Source organism: Perca fluviatilis, chromosome 3 (genome assembly GCF_010015445.1).
Source record: "Perca fluviatilis chromosome 3, GENO_Pfluv_1.0, whole genome shotgun sequence".
NCBI classification, from domain to species: Eukaryota; Metazoa; Chordata; class Actinopteri; order Perciformes; family Percidae; genus Perca; species Perca fluviatilis.
The window spans coordinates 27501028-27519816 of record NC_053114.1 but is presented as its reverse complement, the minus strand read 5'-3'; the positions used below and the strand labels follow the sequence as shown (position 1 = coordinate 27519816).

The 18789-nt window shown below is 42.1% G+C and overlaps 2 protein-coding genes across 2 annotated transcripts; one reads left to right on the top strand and one right to left on the bottom strand.

The window, feature by feature from the left end:
* Positions 1-438: 438 nt before the first annotated feature.
* On the top strand, positions 439-10323 carry cog4 (component of oligomeric golgi complex 4). The gene is made up of 19 exons (XM_039795512.1): positions 439-684; positions 2340-2422; positions 2555-2669; positions 2828-3002; positions 3300-3493; positions 4715-4820; positions 4913-5070; positions 5145-5203; positions 5288-5412; positions 5537-5655; positions 6128-6294; positions 6424-6589; positions 7009-7071; positions 7180-7293; positions 8033-8125; positions 8206-8289; positions 8524-8625; positions 8875-9003; positions 9571-10323. The coding sequence occupies exons 1-19, from the start codon at positions 550-552 to the stop codon at positions 9703-9705; spliced, it is 2322 nt and encodes a 773-aa protein (XP_039651446.1). The 5' UTR covers positions 439-549; the 3' UTR covers positions 9706-10323.
* A 263-nt stretch (positions 10324-10586) lies between these two features.
* On the bottom strand, positions 10587-18651 carry gnao1b (guanine nucleotide binding protein (G protein), alpha activating activity polypeptide O, b). The gene is made up of 8 exons (XM_039795521.1): positions 18176-18651; positions 17971-18013; positions 14766-14907; positions 14270-14430; positions 14049-14177; positions 13807-13936; positions 12381-12534; positions 10587-12267 (listed from the first exon to the last, which is right to left on the bottom strand). Exons 1-8 carry the CDS (start codon positions 18291-18293, stop codon positions 12080-12082), a joined length of 1065 nt encoding a protein of 354 aa, XP_039651455.1. The 5' UTR covers positions 18294-18651; the 3' UTR covers positions 10587-12079.
* Between the last annotated feature and the right edge of the window lie 138 nt (positions 18652-18789).

The following is an 18789-nucleotide window of genomic DNA, read 5'->3' as shown; positions in this document are numbered from 1 at the left end:
CAAACCTGAGGTAGGGTACAATTTTAGCACAGGATAACTGGTTGAGGGGCTCCAGGCAAAATATAAAGAAGCTGCCATGTAAAGCCCAATATTATCTGGGGTCGGCTAATTTGTTATTGTTTTTTATTTATGTGAATGAACACTTTAAAATAAGATCACTTCTATCTAGTGCCTATGAATGGCTTATGTTGCCATCATTGGATTAATTGCCTCCACTGTTTAAGTGCAAACACGTACAACGCATGCGTATTAGGAGAGTTTAGTACCCTTAGGAGAGTTTAGCACCCGGAATTAAACTTCTCAGGTACGGCTTCTGTGCTGCCATAGCAAGACCCCACCACCAACAAATATGAATGTGTGGGTTTATGATATATATGGTAAATACCAATGTTAAGGTCATGTTTGGGGTCACAATTTTGAATCAAGGAGGCAGACCGTATCCTCTGTAGCTCACTTCCTGTGAAAAGAAGTTGCCTGACAGGCTAAACCCAGGGTGTACTTCCCCCCTCTGTGACGTGGGGTCCTGAAGTTCTGTATCGGTGGCGGAAGATGGCTGACAACGGGCCCGTGGCAGCGAAAAGATGCGAAGCTGGCTCACTGTCCTCTGTGAGTATGGAGACCATATCGGCCCTGACGGAGCTGGAGGACCTGGAGAGAGTTTACCAGCAGCTCTGCGCGGAGGAGGTTTGTATAAACGACCGTTAACAGCAGTTTGTTTGACGTGCACACTCACTGTCGTCATCCATCACGTAAACTTCCGGGATGCTGCTGGCTCAAAACAAAAACTCCACTTTGTAAATTTTTTGGCTTAATGGAAATTAAACAAGCTAATGCCATGTATTTGCAGGACAGGCTAGAGCTACTAATGTTTTCTGGAAAAGGCGGAGGACAGGGGTAACGTTAGCAGCTGAGTTAGCAGGGTACGCAACACCGTCTACACACCTGTGTCTACCAATAGTCAGTTCATACCATGAAGTGTTGGATTTTGACCGCAGAATTGGTTCTGGTTGTTGGGATTTTGACTTGGTGCTAGTCATACATATGTGACCGCTGGTTGGTAGTGAATAGGTCAACCAGTTTGTCCCACCAGGTGAATCTGACTGAGATTTGTTACCACCATTGTAAGACCATCCTAAATATATACCCTGCTGCCACCAATAATGTATCTCATGTTTACATACAAATTCTCATAATAATTAAATGTTATGACGAAACATACACCCCACTACGACCATGAAATATCTACACTTACTGATATGAGTGCCGTGCCCCCTCTCTACAGCCCAGCCCAGAGCTTTCAGCTCTTAGTGCATCAATTATGAATATCTGTTTAGAGACTTTTAAAAGATATGGCTTACTGATTGACAAGCAATCACGCAATCAAATGAAGAAATGTGATAGTGCCTTCAAAGAAAATGAATTCACGGGCAATTTTTGTACCGTAGACCGTAGGTAATGGCATGTCCATCAGATATATCCGCACATCAACAAAAGTAAGGAATAAATTATTGCTCAGAAATCCTAAAAAAGCTTACTAGATAGAGCAAACAACATATACACTAAGGCCCCAAATGCCTAAATTTACATAGCTATGGAGTCCTATACTGGCCCTGTTAATGCAACAAGATTATTCAACTCACCCTATATCTCTTAAACTACATATATGCCATATTTTCTAATAATTGACACATCTATCAGACATCTACATGCCTAGATAATTACTCAATATGTGGTTAATTAAAAACATTAATGTATGTTTTGATGGAAAATATGAAGGCAGTTGGACACTGAATAAAGAAAAACAGACATGTTAAAGTTAGAGATGGTCCGATACCACTTTTTTGCTTCCCGATACCGATTCCGATACCTGAACTTGCGTATCGGCCGATACCGAGTACCGATCCGATACCAGTGAGTCATATATTTCATTATGTTTTAACATCTGTATACTACTATCTCTGTATGGATGTGATATGATTTCTTTCTTTGTTGTCGGTCTGGCTCAGGTTAAACTCTTTGTGAAACATGAACAAACGCAAACAAGGAATGCCCCAGAACTTTCTTTTATAGTTATAATGAAAAAGAACATAAATAAACTACTTTAACGTAGATTTTCTTTAGGGCTTCATTACGTGGTATCGGATCGGTGCATAAACTCCAGTACTTCCCGATACCGATACCAGCATTTTAGGCAGTATCGGAGCCGATACCGATACTGGTATCGGTATCGGAACATCTCTAGTTAAAGTTGTAGAGCGCTACACAGTATAGGATGCTGAAATCAAAACATTAATATTCTTGTTGCTCATTACATGTTTTGTTTTCTCCTCCTAATACAGAAAGAAGTGGATTCTGAGCTGGAAAGACTGGTGGGGCAGGAGGGGACCATTCACACAAAGATGCTGGCGCTGCAGAGGATGGGGTACAGTTTGTACAGATCAGTGTAGTTTCAAAAAGCACCTGATGATCATTTATTTGAGCTCCAACCAACACAGTTTGTGTTCAACAAGAATATGTTCTCTGTTGTACTAAATGCTGTCTCTGTGCTCTATAGGCCCAACCTACAGTTGATTGAAGGAGATGCCAGTCAGCTGTCAGGCATGATCACATTTACCTGCAGTCTGGCTGAAAATGTCAGCCGCAAAGTCAGACAGCTAGACCTGGCAAAGGTAAATACACAATGACAAAAACACCTGCAAAACGTATAATTTTCAACAGTGTATAAGAGGTTTTATTCAACTTGTTTATAAGTTGTATTAATTACAACAATGTTGTACTGGATCGCACACACTGATCTTTTAGTGTGTATCTTGTTTTATTTTTCTAGACACGGCTGTATAACGTCATCCAGCGTGCCGACGATATCCTCGATCTAAAGTTCTGCACAGACGGTGTGCAGACAGCTCTACGTAACGAAGATTATGAGCAGGCTGCTGCTCACATCCACAGATACCTCTCTCTGGACCAGTCGGTTATTGAGCTGAGCAGGCAGGGAGAAGAAAGTACGAGGCTTCTAGTTCTCTGCCATAGTGCATCGCTCAGTATTCAGTTTTACACTGCCGTGAAGAAGTACTGTAATCCTATTTGAGTTTTTGCACCATTTTGACAATGATTTTGTCAGATCATTATAGGATTGTAGTTTTTCATGAAAAAAAAAACATTTCTTACTGAACTGTAAGTAGCATTATAAATCAGCTGTAAAATAGATACAATATATGTCTAGGCTTACACTGTAACTCTGCCAATGCATGATCCATGATTGGATTGGATTGGATTGGCAATACATGATGTCTCCACAGGCAGTGCTGTGGATGCCAGTTTGTTAATGCTGCAGGAGGCAGAGCAGAAACTTAAGGTCATCGTTGCTGAAAAGCTGGATGAAGCTGTTGCAGCAGTTGACCTCGCACAAGTGGAAAGGTTTTTCAAGATCTTCCCTCTGTTGGGCCTCCACCAGCAGGGCCTCGACCGTTTTGGCCAATATCTCTGCAGTCAGGTAAATTTGTGCTTTTTTGTGTCCGAGTGGTCAGCCAACACGTTATGTCATCATCATCATCATCATTAGCTAACTTTATTTGTAGAGCACTTTAAAACAACAGTGGACCAAAGTGCTGTACAGAAGAATAAATAAAACACACAACTCGCAAGGCATAAAATACAATCGGAAGAAGAAGAAGAGGTGGGTTTTAAGAAGATATTTAAATACAGACTTTGCAGAGGTAGATCAGCTGACCTGAGAGAACAGGTGTATAAGGGTGCAGCACTTCAGATGTATAGGGTGGGGCAAGACCATTAAGGCATTTAAAATCCCCAAAAAATTATTTTAAAGTGGATTCTAAAAAGTAGTGCGTCTCTCTCTCTCTCTCTCTCTCTCACTCACTCACTCACTCACTCACTGTTCCACAAACTACTTTGCGTAGTTTCTGTATTTGAAGCGATATCACGCGAGAATCGCATATTGCACGATAATCCATCTTGGGAGGCCACAATGAGTTTGTGTCCGAAGCGTCGAACCGGGCCAATCCGCATCAGGTGAGGAGCTGGCCGAGGTTTAGGTGTTTGTGACGGCCGCGACTGTTCGTTCAAAACCTCAATGGCGGTGAGGTTAGTGTTTGGGGCCGTTGTAGCGTGTTTGCCGTGGTCGGCCACCTTACTGAGTATTTCTCAAAAACTTTAATTAACTTTGGTGGAAAGATGGGAAATGGACCAATGAAGAGTTGGTACGTTTATAATGCTGATCCTGGGATTGCTTTTTGTTATTTTTTTTTTTGCTGCACTTGAATTAAATAATATTGGCACATATATTCCTTGGATCACAATGTATATTTTGATGAAGATCAGATGAAGATTCTGGATCCATATGCAGCTTTGAAACTTCTAAAAAATTTTCCATTGAAATAACAGACTTGTGCAGCCTTGGTTGAGGTACTTGCTTTCTAAGGGCTTTCTATTATTCACTCTGGTAAAACATTTCCATTATTTATTGATTGTTGCTTGTAAATTCTATGAAACTTATACCTTCCTGATCCTGATGGTGCACTTGTTCTATTTGGTTTAAGAGTTTCAGCTAAATACTTAAATTAGTAGAATGTTCCCACTCTGTAAGTACATGTGGATAATGAATATAGATCTCTTAAGCCATCTTTGTTTTTCACACAGAAATAGTTGCAGATACTGTATGTTATGTCTCATTTTTTTAACACACGCATTCTCACAGCTTTCTTCCAAAGCTGAGGAGAACCTGCTCTTGGCTTCAGGTGGAGATCTGGGCGAGAAGAGAGCACTGCTGGTATTTGCAGACACTCTGACGCTGCTGCTGGAAGGTGAGAAAACAGGCCCGATGCTCTCCGTCTGGGTACATTTGCCTTTGTTTGCACGGGATGGACTCCTGTAACGCGTCGGCGTGTGTTTACAGGTATTGCTCGTGTCGTTGAGACTCATCAGCCCATAGTAGAGACGTATTACGGTCCAGGGCATCTGTACACACTCATCACTCACCTGCAGCAGGAATGTGACCGACAGGCCCAGAAAATAGTCGACAAGTTTATACAGCAGAGAGGATACCACAACAAGGTGTGCATGACATCTGAACTGCATGACATGAGTGTTTTTTAATGCATATCTGTGAACTTGTATCCCTCCTGTAGTTTCAGGTCGCCCAGAGCAGCATGATGAAGAGCGTGCCGGGAGAGGGGATCGAGCCCAGGTTTGTCTCCGCATCATCAATCCTGTTCTCCTCTATTACTGTCTCTATGGTGTTTTTGTTTACACGTCTGTCTCACATGAACAGGGAGCTGGACCCTGTACTGACTGAAGTAACCCTGATGAACGCAAGGGCGGAGCTCTACCTGCGCTTCTTACGCCGTCGCATGCTGGCCGACTTTGAAGTTGGGGATGCTCAGAGCGTCACACAGGGTAGTTTTACAGTAACGTGGTGATGCGTGCACCAACTACCTTTTTGAGATGTGGAGCTAAAAAGATTTCTGTCCATCTAAAATCTACAATACTAATTTGTGTGTACATTTTTGGGAAACCCCAGAGCATCAGCAGAACACGGAGAAGCTACTGAAACACTGCTTGTTGAGCAGGACGATGCAGGAGCTGATTGGTTACTATATTCCAATGGAAGAGTACTACATGAGAGAGTCTGTCAACAAGGTAAATGACTCCATTTTATATCGTATTTGTATATTTGACAAAATAATCTTAAAGGGGCCTCTGTTGCCCACTCCTCATCTCTGCTTGAGGCTACATTAGCCGCTACTAGCATAAAACACCTGAATCTCTGCAGGCAGTAAGTGTTGCATTGTGGGTAATGCAAGCACCAGATTTTGACGTGTGGAAATAAAAAAATGTGTCTTCTGGTTCTGCTGTATTGGTACTGATTCTTAATAAAATTTTGAAGCTCATTTTTTGTTTTTATTTTAACTACTCTCGAAATAACCATGTGGCCCTTTTTAAAAAGAACAGATTTTAAAATAAACATGCCATGAAATTGTTATCCCTGCAATAGAGGTACTTCAAGTGTTGAACATTTAGGGGAAAACAGTGTATTTCACACATATAATGTAATATTTACTCATTAGAGCATATTCAATTCAGTTTAAATAGAATACATTTTCCTCCTCAGGCTGTTGCTATGGATACATATGAAAAGGGTCAGCTGACCTCCAGCATGGTGGACGACTGTTTCTACATTGTGAAGAAGTGCATCAGTAGAGCTTTATCCAGCTCCAGCATCGACTGCCTCTGTGCAATGATCAACCACGCTAACTCTGTGCTGGAGTCTGACTTCAGGTGCTCACTCTTTCACTTTACAGTTGACATATTTAATACTTTTTATTTATTTTTTTTATTTTATTTTTACTCTTCTTTAGTTCTCATGTATGTATTTCTCTTCCTTCCCCGTCTCTCTCCACCTGGCAGGGAGGTGTTGTATAATAAGTTGCGGCAGGGCTTCCCGGCTACGACGCTTCAGGACATCCAGCGTGGCGTCAGCAGTGCGGTCAGTCTGATGCAGAGCAGCTTACAGCAGGGGAAGTTCAACACGATGGGCATCGAGAGCGCTGAACACGCCAAGGCTGCATTTCTGGTAAGCCAAATAGACAAACGCATGCACGCACGCACATGCATATCTCCTCATCTCGCTCTCAGGCAGTATCTTAGAAATTATTAACCAGACTATGATATAAAGAAACAGCAGCAGTAACTAAATTCAGGAATCAAATGCATGAATAACCCTCCTCCTAATTTAAGTGATGTAAGTAGTGCTTTCATTTTTAAAATGGCCCTTAGCTGAAGGAAGTACGACTTCAAAAACCTTTTAACCAATTTGTCAAAAGGTAGATTAGAATCAAGAAACACTTAAAAGGTTCAAGGCTACCAGTTACACCGTAAAAGTAAAAATAATTCTGCAGACTATATATTCAGAGAAAGAATAGCCCTGAATAGTATGAATCCTACTGATCCATTGTGTTTTTGTTTTTTTTTCTTTCTTTCTTTCCATCTCAGGTGACTCTGAATAACGTTGAGGTGTGTAGTGAGAATATCACGACTTTAAAGAGAAACCTTGAGGTAAGTTTCACACCTGTGCTAGCACTCTGCATCTCTTCTATTCATCTTGTCACTTATAGTTGACCTCATTGTTTGGTGATGTCCCTCCTCTTCTTTTTTGCCTCTCAGAATGACTGCTCCAAGTTGTTTAATCAGGGCGCCGGCTCTGGAGAACAAGCCAAGATTGAAAGCTGTTTGTCCGACCTCGTCAACACATCTGCCAAGTTCAAGGATCTCTTACAGGTTGGAGAGACACACACCCATTGATCTGTGCTTTTCAGCCGAGAGCTGTGTATTTACTTATTAACAGTAGGTGCTACACAACAGGGAACAATTCTATCTGTGTGTTTTCATAGGGTTAGAGTGACAGATTTACTTTATGTAAATAAACATGCATTTTGTGGAGATAGCTATTACATATTAGCCTGCTCCTACAAGACTCTCGTACATTTCATTTGTACAGAGAGTCAGGCCACTCTCCATTGACAAGTGTTAACTTCCTGGAAGGCGGGTGCTCTGTTGAAGTTTAAAACTATTGGATCTGCCCAGAGCCACTCTGGATCTGCCATAACCAATCGCAAATGTTTGGTCGTGACGTATGTCATGCGCATGTGACGGAGTACTGAAGGGAAATGAAAATTGAGTGGAAGTACGTAGGAGGGCAGAGCCTGGCTAATTGTATATAATATATATATATTAAAGCAGCACTAGGTAGCTTTTCCTGCTTCAGTCCCCCTACAGGTTGGAAGCGGAATTGTCCATTACATTGTCCAGTTCATTTGAACTACAGATCCACTACCTGATCTGGCAAACTTGCACAATGTAATGTAATGGACAATTCAGCTTCCAACCTGTAGGGGGACCGAAGCGGGAAAAGTTCTCTAGTGTTGCTTTAATGGTGTCACTTTAATGAGGAAAAATGAAAACCTCCCTGCCACTGAGTGATAAAAGTTTCATACTCTGATATGATTTTATTTCACAGGAGGGCCTGACTGAGTTAAACACAACAGCCATAAAGCCTCAGGTCAAACCCTGGATTAGCAGCTTCCTGTCCATCTCCCACAACATAGAAGAGGTAACGGTTTCAGAATAGTGAGCAAAAATAAACCACAGTCCATAAAAACATGTCTCTGTAACAGCTGGTGTTTCTCCCAGGAGGAGTTTAATGATTATGAAGCTAATGATCCCTGGGTGCAGCAGCTCATCGTTAACTTGGAGCAGCTCATGGCAGAGTTCAAGGTAACATTTCAGCTGTGACTCCAAAAGTGTGTGTGTGTGTGTGTGTGTGTGTGTGTGTGTGTGTGTGTGTGTGTGTGTGTGTGTGTGTGTGTGTGTGTGTGTGTGTGTGTGTGTGTGTGTGTGTGTGTGTGTGTGTGTGTGTGTGTGTGTGTGTGTGTGTGTGTGTGTGTGTGTGTGTGTGTGTGTGTGTGTGTGTCTTATTTATTTTTTAACGCCTCTGTGTCCCCTCACCAGACGGCCCAGTCTCCTGTCATCTACGACATACTGACCAGCCTGATGACCAGCTTGATATCCATTGAAATGGAGAAGACCGTCCTCAAATGTTCATTCAGCAGGGTGAGGAGCTGACCTCGGCCACAAGGTGGCGCAGAGCACCCTCTGCATCACATTGCATCACATCACTAACACGTGATGAAAGGCCTCAGGCAATGATTTATTAATGAGTCCAGAAAGGCCTGCAAGAGAGGCTGCTCCCTTTTGTCATAAGAGCATCTTTCTATTTTGAGCAGAGTGTTTTCAATAAAACCTCTAAATAACTGTTTATACTTTGTACAACATAAAGTCCATCCACTGTTTCTGTTGTAGCTCGGAGGGCTCCAGTTCGATAAAGAGCTTCGGTCTCTTGTGGCGTACCTCACCACCGTGACCACCTGGACCATCAGGGATAAGTTTGCTCGTCTCACACAAATGGCCACCATCCTCAACCTGGAGCGGGTAATTTAGATCATTTTACACACATCATTATTTTATGTTTATGTCAGTGGTGGAATGTAACTAAGTACATTTACTCCAGTACAGTTTTAAGTTTTGAGTATTTCCATTTTATGCTACTTTATACTTCTACTTCACTACATTTCAATTGGAAATATTGTATTTTTTACTCCACCACATTTATCTGACAGTTTTAGTTACTAGTTATAAAATATGATGCATTGTCATAAAATGACTACTGAGAAGATATAAAGCCGTTTAATTGGCTGCACCTCGACCAACTCCAGCAGTAAAACGTTGGTAGATGCAGGAGAGCGTCTTGAGATTAAGTCAGGCCTGGGACTTTTGTTGCGAAACTGCCAATTAACTGCTAATTACACATTCATTTATCAATAAAAAAGAATCCAGTAATATATAACGGGGGCAATGTTCTGCATTATGAATACTGTTACTTTTGAAATACATTTTGCTTATGATACTAATTTTCACAGTACAGTATTGCTACTTTGACTGACTTACGATATGGTTACTTCCTCCTGGTTTACTCACATGTACCTATTTGTACTGCAGGTAACTGAGATCTTGGATTACTGGGGCCCAAACTCGGGCCCCCTGACGTGGCGGCTGACTCCAGCGGAGGTGCGTCAGGTTCTAGCGCTGCGTGTTGACTTCAGAAGTGAAGATATCAAGAGGCTGCGACTGTAACTCATGAAGCACTCCACTGGTTAACTGTGATTGCCTTGAAGTACCCACCTTGTGATGCTTTTTTCACTAAAGAGCTCTGCACAATCCAGGTTTAATCCATGTTTATGTAAATGGATGTGGGACAGGGCACAAGGCAAAATGGCTGGGGATTTCTATTTTTTCTGAAACAAAAATGCTTAGCCTGGAGATTTCAGTCGGGTTTTCAGACTCTGCCTTCTGCTCCACACCCAGCTCATGTCAGTCCGTATCAGAGTTGCAGCTCAGCTGTTAGGGTCATGGTTTGGGGTTAACGTGGCAGAGATGGTGAACTATTTGATATGAATGAGCTGTAAAATGTGAGAGTATTCTCCTAAACGTGTGATTAAAAAGTGTAATTGTTCGGGGAGTTCCAACCTTTTAACCTGTAGCTGGCTCTGAGAAACGAGGACACACTGGGACTGAGGAGTGGAGCTCTGCGGCTGTCAGTGAAATGTCAGTAATGAACATCATACCCATTAAACTGAAAGCAGGTCAGACAGCTGATCCAGCCTAGTCATTCAATATATGAATAGCTCCTTGTCTGTGATGATGGAACACGTTTAACCTAATAAATTGAGAGCCGCTCTGCAATGCCTCTGATCCCTGCCACCCGCCATATTTCATGAAGTGCTGCCCTATTCCCATGCAAGACCTGTTCCCAATCTTTTCTACATATTTCTGACACTAAATACAAAGCTGTGTTCACCAGGCAATGAAGCATTAAAAGTGGTCCATTTTCATAATGTTCAGCCTAATTTCCTGGTCTAAACTTTTGCTGGGAGGATGCGCTGCGAGCATACAGTTTGTCATCCTCACTCTTACCTTCGTCAGTGTAATCAGACTCAGACCACAAACAGCAGGAATAGTTAGGAAAAGTGTGGCTTTAATGTAAACACAACATTCGATTGGCTCAGCACAAACATTCCACATGAGAGCAACCAATAAACTACCAAATAGGATGGGGTGCAGCACAAAAACATTCACAGTAAAAAAAAAATCTGGTATAATCATAATATATATACAGTACGGTGCTTTTAAGGTGAAAATGGAGATAGGATATGGGGACTGATATGTGATAGGTAAGAGTATACAGGGATGGGAAGATGAATTTCTGGGTGCACAGGTGAAAATGGAGAGCTGTACTTTTTCTCCGTGAAAAGAGAAACGTGACAGACGGGATAATGGTTCCCTGTTTACTGATCAGTGGAGAAGAGGGTCGGAAAAACCCACAACTCCCCAGACAGGCTGCCTCAAATGATCTTGTTCTTGTGCAGTCTTCTACTTCTACACAGATTCACATTGAAGGGTAAAGCACGGCACAGAGAACAAGATGTCATTAGAGGGCTGCTTTCTAGCCTCTGAACTGTAGACAGGTGTCAGTGTACCCCAGTTTTTCATGTCAGGAAATAAATATGTGGCACGGGATTTCAGGAGGTAGGAGGAGTCATGTAGGGCATGAGGCTTAAATAAATAAATCATTCGATAATAATCTGTTACTTAAATAATATTTGATAGTATGAACATGAACTATGATTTCTGATCCTAATCTGTCCTCAGATGGTTGGCACCGATATGACGTTTGTTTTTGTTTTTTGATATCATTGGCTGATAGGCATTTCCTCCTGCTACAGGAGGCCAATGGAAATGGGCAGCCACTCTGAACAGAAGAATCCTCTCATTATGTTTTAAAGTAAAAGAGAAAATAGAGAGTGGGAATGACCTGCAGGCTACTCAGTCATGTGTGGGTCTGAAGGAGAGAAGAGCTTTGTCCCTTCTGAAAGTTAAAATAGCCTCCTTTCCAACCATGAGCCTCAGCCACGAGTAGGCTACAGCACCTCCCCAACATCATCATCATCATCAACTCCACCTTCATACACACAGCAGCTCTTCAAACGGAGCACAACAGGCTATATTCAGTATAGATATAAATGCCTCGAGAATTACATATAAAACCACATAAAAATGTCACGTAAAGAATGGGACTATAGTCCACGCTGTGGTTAAAAATGACATTACACACTCCTCGCGTTGTATTTCTTTTGTAAAACGAGGGTCCAGCTGAATACAACCCTGGTGCTGCCCCTTCTGACCTTCCCAGTTGTTGACACAGTCATCAACTACACATGAAACATTCAGCTCAAAAACACATTTTTATAAGACAAAACGGGATTGTATACTGAAATCAAAATGAGAGGATGGGAACAAATCATGGCAATAATCCAGTGTGGTGTCGGACGGCAGCTCTTTGGGTCCATTTGGACGTGTAGAATTACATATTTATGTGTTTAAGTATCATCAAAATTATCATTATTAACACCTCATACTCTCCATGACAACCTCTGTGCTTGGCCAGGCCTCAGTATAAGCCACACCCTCTAAGGTTGTTTGCAATAATGATGTCAGTGACGGCATCAAACACTACCTGGATGTTTCCTGTGTCTGTGGCACAGGTCAGGTGACAGTAGATCTCCTTATTGGGAGAGCGGCTCTTACTCTCAAACTGAACCTGAATATATGCAGTAGCATCGTCGTAAGTATTAGCACCTGGAGACCAAAGGAGGAAACAGAGAAAGAGAGAGAGAAACGCAGTAAGCATGAAGCATCAACATTTGTAATTTTGCTCGTGAAGCAGCTCTGCTTACAAAAACGAAACTCACCTGTGTATTCTGGAAAACAGATCGTCAGCGGTGACTTCTTGATCTTTTCACCAAACAGATCCTTCTTGTTGAGGAAGAGGATGATGGAGGTGTCGATGAAGAACTTGTTGTTACAGATGGAGTCAAAGAGCATGAGGGACTCATGCATGCGGTTCTGCAGGAAGAATAAATATGTGGTTGGTGTTGGTGTGAGGAGAGGGCCTGGAGTAGAATAACTTAAAACAGCAGTGTTGTGTGTGAACTGTTGTTCACTTCATCAACAACAGATAATTGCTTCATGTGTAACTGATAAATACCAAAGTGATTGTCTATGGAAAACAACTGGGATTTAATACATTCATCTTTCAAAGGTTTTTTCATTAATATAAATGAAAAACAGAACAAATAAACATTTAAAATATTATTAAACCCTAACCCCAAGCACCTGGCTGGCCAAAGAAGAAATAGGTAGACAAATCATCAATTTAAAAATGGTTAAATTAATTAAATAAATGATTTCACAGTTTATTAAAAGTAGTAGTGGTAGTTTCACTGTCTGTACTGAAAGAGGGGCCCTCTTCTGTTGCTTTTAATGGGGTTTCTCCCTCCCCAGGGCATTTTTTTCATTTTTCAAATCAAAAGATAGTTTGTTGTACAGATTGTGAAGCCTTTGAGACAAATTGTAACATATTGGTGATATGAGTTGGGATGCCATTCCCCTTGTTAGAAAAATGACCTAAATGTTAAATGTTAACCTGTTACGCTCCCCCTCCATCCCATAGTAGCAGAGAGAGTTTGGTTGAATATGTTAGTCTAGTCTGCTCATTTATTCTTTATCGGACTGAGGTTTGCGCAAGTTAGAATCTATGGCCCCGACCATGGCCCTGAAATATTAGTAGCCTAACTGTGTATTGAAAAATCCATAGTGCTGTCCGTGGTGCTGAAGTAGCAGATTTGTGATTGGATTTTTTTTTCTCTGAGTCCCGCCCTTTGGTCAGTTTTGTCTTGGATCTAAATATTCTCTAAATACTTACTTACTTAGTACTCCCTGTTAAAAAAATGACATCCCATACTGGACATATGAATAAGAATGTATGTTCTATAACTATGTTTGACTTGACTTGAGTGAAATTATGAACATTAAGAAGTGAATAAAGACAGAAAATGCACTGGTGTTGTAAATCTGTAACTATCAACCTTTAAGATACTTTTATTTTGGCATTTTGCCTTTAATATATAGGTAACAGTAATGTGCAAATGGGGAATAGAGAGGGAAAGAGACAAAGGTCCAAATTAAGGATATCAATGCATCAAAGGTCCCCGTCCAGAATTCAATTGGTGGTGTTGCAGTTATATCATATATGTCCAACCAGGACACATCAGTCAAAGTCCCACCGTGATTTGTGCATCAGAGGGATTCAGACTGAATTAACTGAGTCATACTTACAGTTGTTTCATCTTCATGGAGCACCTGGTCGTATCCACTCAGAGCAACGCAGAAGATAATGGCAGTCACATCTTCAAAGCAGTGGATCCACTTCTTCCTCTCTGATCTCTGACCCCCAACGTCAAACAGCCTGGAAAAAGTGCAAGAAGTCAATTCAGACCCAGAGCTCTAATCCCTGAACCTAATCTTACACAAAATGCCAACAACAAAGGCCAAGTTGTTGTGAGCTACATGTAAGCTACCTGAAATGGAGGTTTTTGAAGGTGAAGTGGGTTTCGACGATACCAGTAGTCTTCACTCGGGTTCTCAGGATATCCTGCTCTGTGGGCTGGTAGTCTGCTGCCCCGATCCGGTCTAGACTGTCCAGGTAGCTGATAAAGACAAAGATCAAGAAGAATGTGGAATAGAGAATGGGTGGCTATTTTTGCAAATATGGGTCCTTATAGTCTATATCTGTACTTACTATTGAGCAGAGTCGTTGAGTTGGTATTCCCGGGCACGGCTGAAGCACTCCTGAGTCCCAGCATCGGTCCATACACGCTTCATAGCAGTAAGAAGCTCTGCAGAGTATGGCTCTGTGTCCTCCATACGACTGACCACATCGCACACCAGCTTAGCATCCGCCTGGATGGATACATTTCATAAGATCAGGGAAAGAGGAACACAATTATACTGTGGATTTATTTTGAATCCCCTGTTGTACAGGTATTGAGGTTTAAGATATCTGATTTCTTTAAATGACAGTTCCAGTTTGACTAGCATCAAGTCCATGTGAGGGACATCAACTAGATGCCTTAACCCAAGCAGATAGTGGGATTTATCACACTAAACAATCTTCTGATTATTCTCAAGCCATGATTTGGCAGTATAAGATTTCAACCCCTAAACATAAATACAATCTCAGTTTCTCAGCAGTCTGTAGGTGAACATTTCAGCTGGAGGGTAATTGTGAGACTTACTTTTCTATCCTTGTCTCCAAACTCGATGCCCAGTGAGTCCATGGCTCGGAGGATGGCCGCCAAGCTCTGGATGGTGTTGCTGTAGACCACAGGCTTATACTGCTTCACATCATCCCCAGAAAAGCCATCTTCATGGATAATCCTGCAGTTGCACACAGATATTAACACAAAGACACAAGCATGGACTAAAGAGAATAATATATATATATATATATATATATATATATATATATATATATATATATACATATGTTCCTGATGACCTGAATAATTGTCTTTTTTTTTACGATAAGAGGTCCAGATGTTCTGGCAGAGGTTTTTCATTGTGTGTGTGTGTGTGTGTGTGTGTGTGTGTTGTGTGTGTGTGCCAGATGATTCTTGGCATTAAACACAATTATAGTCCTCTCTCCCTTCATCCTACCATCTCTATCTAAAATGCATCTTTAAGTGTGTCACTGTATAATGGGATGGGAATTGATCACAGTCTCAGTGTGTGATCTGTAATTGGATAGTAATGTGATATTTAAGCCATTCATAATTTATTAGTGGAATCAGTCAGAGCACCAATCAATCACACCACACAGAACTGTACTGTTACATTTAGTACGACACAGTGCACTGCAAAACCTTTAATTAGCCATCAACACACCCTCACTCTGACTGAATCTATAAAATATATAGGAGTCATAACTTCCTAAACAGCAGCTTATCTTTACCTCCTTTGTGGTCAGTCATTGATGTTTGATAAGGAAAATAAATAAGGGATGATGGTTTTTACCGAAATTCACTTCACCAGTGCTCGTTATGAAAAGAGGTTTTATAGCAGTGGCCACCTCCACTAACATCCTAAAAATTAACAGTTTTATGAAATACAACATTAACCTTTAGGGGAAAGGAGCAAAGGTGATATTTCACACAGCAAAGGCTGTAAAATAATTTAGGGCTGCAAACAACGGTTCATTTTTATTAGCAGTTAATGTGCCGATTAATCGCTTTGTCTATGAAATAAGAGAAAATAGTGAAAAGTGCACACTTTATTTTTCCACAGCTCAAGGCTACGTCTTCAATTGTTTTATTTTGTCTGGCCAACAGTCCCAAATATATTCAATGTGCTATCATGTAAGACAAAGAAAAGCATCAAATCCTCACATTTAAGAAGCAGGAAGCTGAGAATGTTTGGGAAACAAAACTATTTAACAAAAATGACTAAAGCAATTATTCGATCATGAAAATAGTTGCAGCTTATTTTTTCTGTCAATAAAGTAATGTGGTCAATCAACTTATTGTTTCAGGTCTAAAGTAATTGTGACTATTGTTTAGGTGAGAGATGTGTCAGCGTCTTGGTGCTTGGGGGGAACCCTCAAAGAGGTGTTTTATTTTATATTTTGTACATTCAGTGTATGCAAAATGCTTGTGGGCCTCACAAGCCAAAGACAGAAGTTTAAATGAATATACAGTTAAAGCGGCAACTATCAAACATATACCTTAGCGATTAAATTGCTGATTATTTTCTCATTATATCAAGACTTGTTTGGTCTATAAAGAATTTAGAAAAGTAGTAAAAAAACACATTTTTTAACAAAACTCAAAGGGAAATCTTCAAATCTGTCATTTTGTCAAACAAACATTCCAAAACTCAAAGATATTAAACTTAATATCATAGAGAAACTTATTAACTTATTAAAGAGAATCTTAAATGATTAGGAGGTTATCAAAATAGTTGCAGATTAATTCTTAATTTCATGGACTAATTGTTTCAGCTCTATGTATAGTATGCGCAATTGATGAGAACTGATCAGTCACAAGTGTTTTTACAAAAAAGTGTAAAAAATAGACACCACTGACATTTCTGCAGTACTACATCACCCTCAATGAAGTAGTATAATCCAAACCCCAAATCTAGGCTACTTTATGTATACATCTTTCCAGCTATGGGATTCAATTATTATAAGTTACATTTTCTGACCATTTTAAGGTTTTTAAAATTGTCAAAAGTTCTTGCAACCTTTCAGACTATCTCTCTCTCTCTCTCTCTCTCTCTCTCTCTCTCTCACACACACACACACACACACACACACACACACACACACACACACACACACACACACACACACACACACACAGCAATCTCATTGCAATTATGAAACCACCACATCCATGCCTGAATTACACAATATGAACCTCTCAACCTTTATTCTAACCAGTGTGATGATGATGAGTGGACATATCATAGGAGAAGATGCTAAACTTAGTCTCCAATACCTAAACTTTATGACCCAGACTGTGTAGTAAAACCCATTCATCTGCTGCTTAAATAAACCCTGGAAAGTATCTGTAAACACTATTTGGTCCCAGTGTCTTGTGTTCATGGCACAGCATTGAGTTATGGACAACTAGAGACCACAGGGAGGATAATGAGGTGATGGGAAGAGGAGGAAGCAGGGCATGGAAGGAAGAAAGGCGGGAGGGAGGGAGGGAGGGAGGGTGCAGTCAGTGCACTGCAGGCCGGGATGCGGTGAGCAGGACGGAGGCAGAGAGAAACACTGCTACCCACAAACACTGGGAGAGATGTTTCACACGAAAAGAAATATACAATGGGCCGTGCCTCTTCCGCACTGAAAAATCTAGAAACTTAACTAAGAGGTTTAGAGAAAACAACAACAGTGATTTAAAAAATCAAAGAGTGGTTTAGCTTAGACAGGGGGAAGGTTTGGATGCGGTTTTAGAAGCCATATTTCAGCGTAAATCCGCTTTATAGGCAAAGTACTCCCGGCGATATCGGGCACTTAAAGCCATTAAGATTAAAAGCAGAGGTATTCACTAATGGAGCTGTAGTGACCTCAATGTAATACACACGCGCGCGCGCGCACATACACGCACACACGCGCGCACGCACGGAGGAACAACAACCACATATCCCCTAGTCGCACACTCCCTGTAGTCAGTAAAACCCTCGTTAACCACATTTCAGCACCCAGGCAATGAACAGCACCCTGGGACGCACCGGGGCGGCCTCCGCAGCCGTCTGCCTGCAGCAGGTGCTCGAGTCACCGGCACTCCTCCGGGGCTACGGCCTCTTGAAACATGGCGGCTCAGCCTGCCTTAGCACAGATATGGGAGGCGCAATCTCGGGCCTTTTACTCTGGCTGAGACGGAGCTGGTTAAGTTAAGCAAAAATAAAATAAAAAATAAAAAAGACACTTACTTCATCTGTTTGACGATGGTGCTTTTACCGGACTCTCCGCCGCCTGTAAAGAACGGAGGGCAGAGTGAGAGCCGGCAATGAAATCAGTACCACGGAGAGCACCTCCGCCCCACGCAGTCCCACCACAACCAAACCAAACCGAGCCGTGCCGTGCCGTGCCGAGGCGCAGCAGCCCCGCGGCCGGCCGGAGAGGCTCTTCTCTTACCGAGCAGAAGCAGTTTGACGTCCTTGGCGGCGACCACCCCGTCTTCCTTCAGGTTTTTCTCGATGGCCTTGCTCCGGTCCAGAGCAGCGCGCTCCTCGGCGCTCAGTGTACATCCCATGTTTCCAAGCGAATGTGCAATCCCGTCGTCTCTCCGGTCCGCCCTGTCCCTCACCGACTCTCAATCAGTGCGTTGTCTCTCACTCGAGCTCTCCTCCTGCGCTGTCTGCTACAGCATTAGGCCCGGATTGAGGGCAAAACAGAGCCGGGATCCCGAAACGGTCTTTTCTCCGTGACTCTGTTAGTGCCTCTCTCGCTCCGTCTCCTCTCTCAGAGGGGGTTGGGGGGTGGGGTCGTTGTGCTCGAGCCTGCGGGGTTGGGGTTGTTGTGGGGAGGGGGGCGCGCTCCGTCTCTCTCTCTCTCTCTCTCTACAGGGCGGCGCTGATGATGATGATGACAGCGAGCACGAGCGATTTCATCGTATCTTTTCACGAAGGCAGGCAGGAGGGGCGCGAGAGGAAGAGGAGGGAAGCAGGGCTGGCTGCGCGAGACTCACCTACGGGACAATCTCGTTTACGTCACAGCAGCCGAGCTTTAATCACGTTCTATGAAAGACG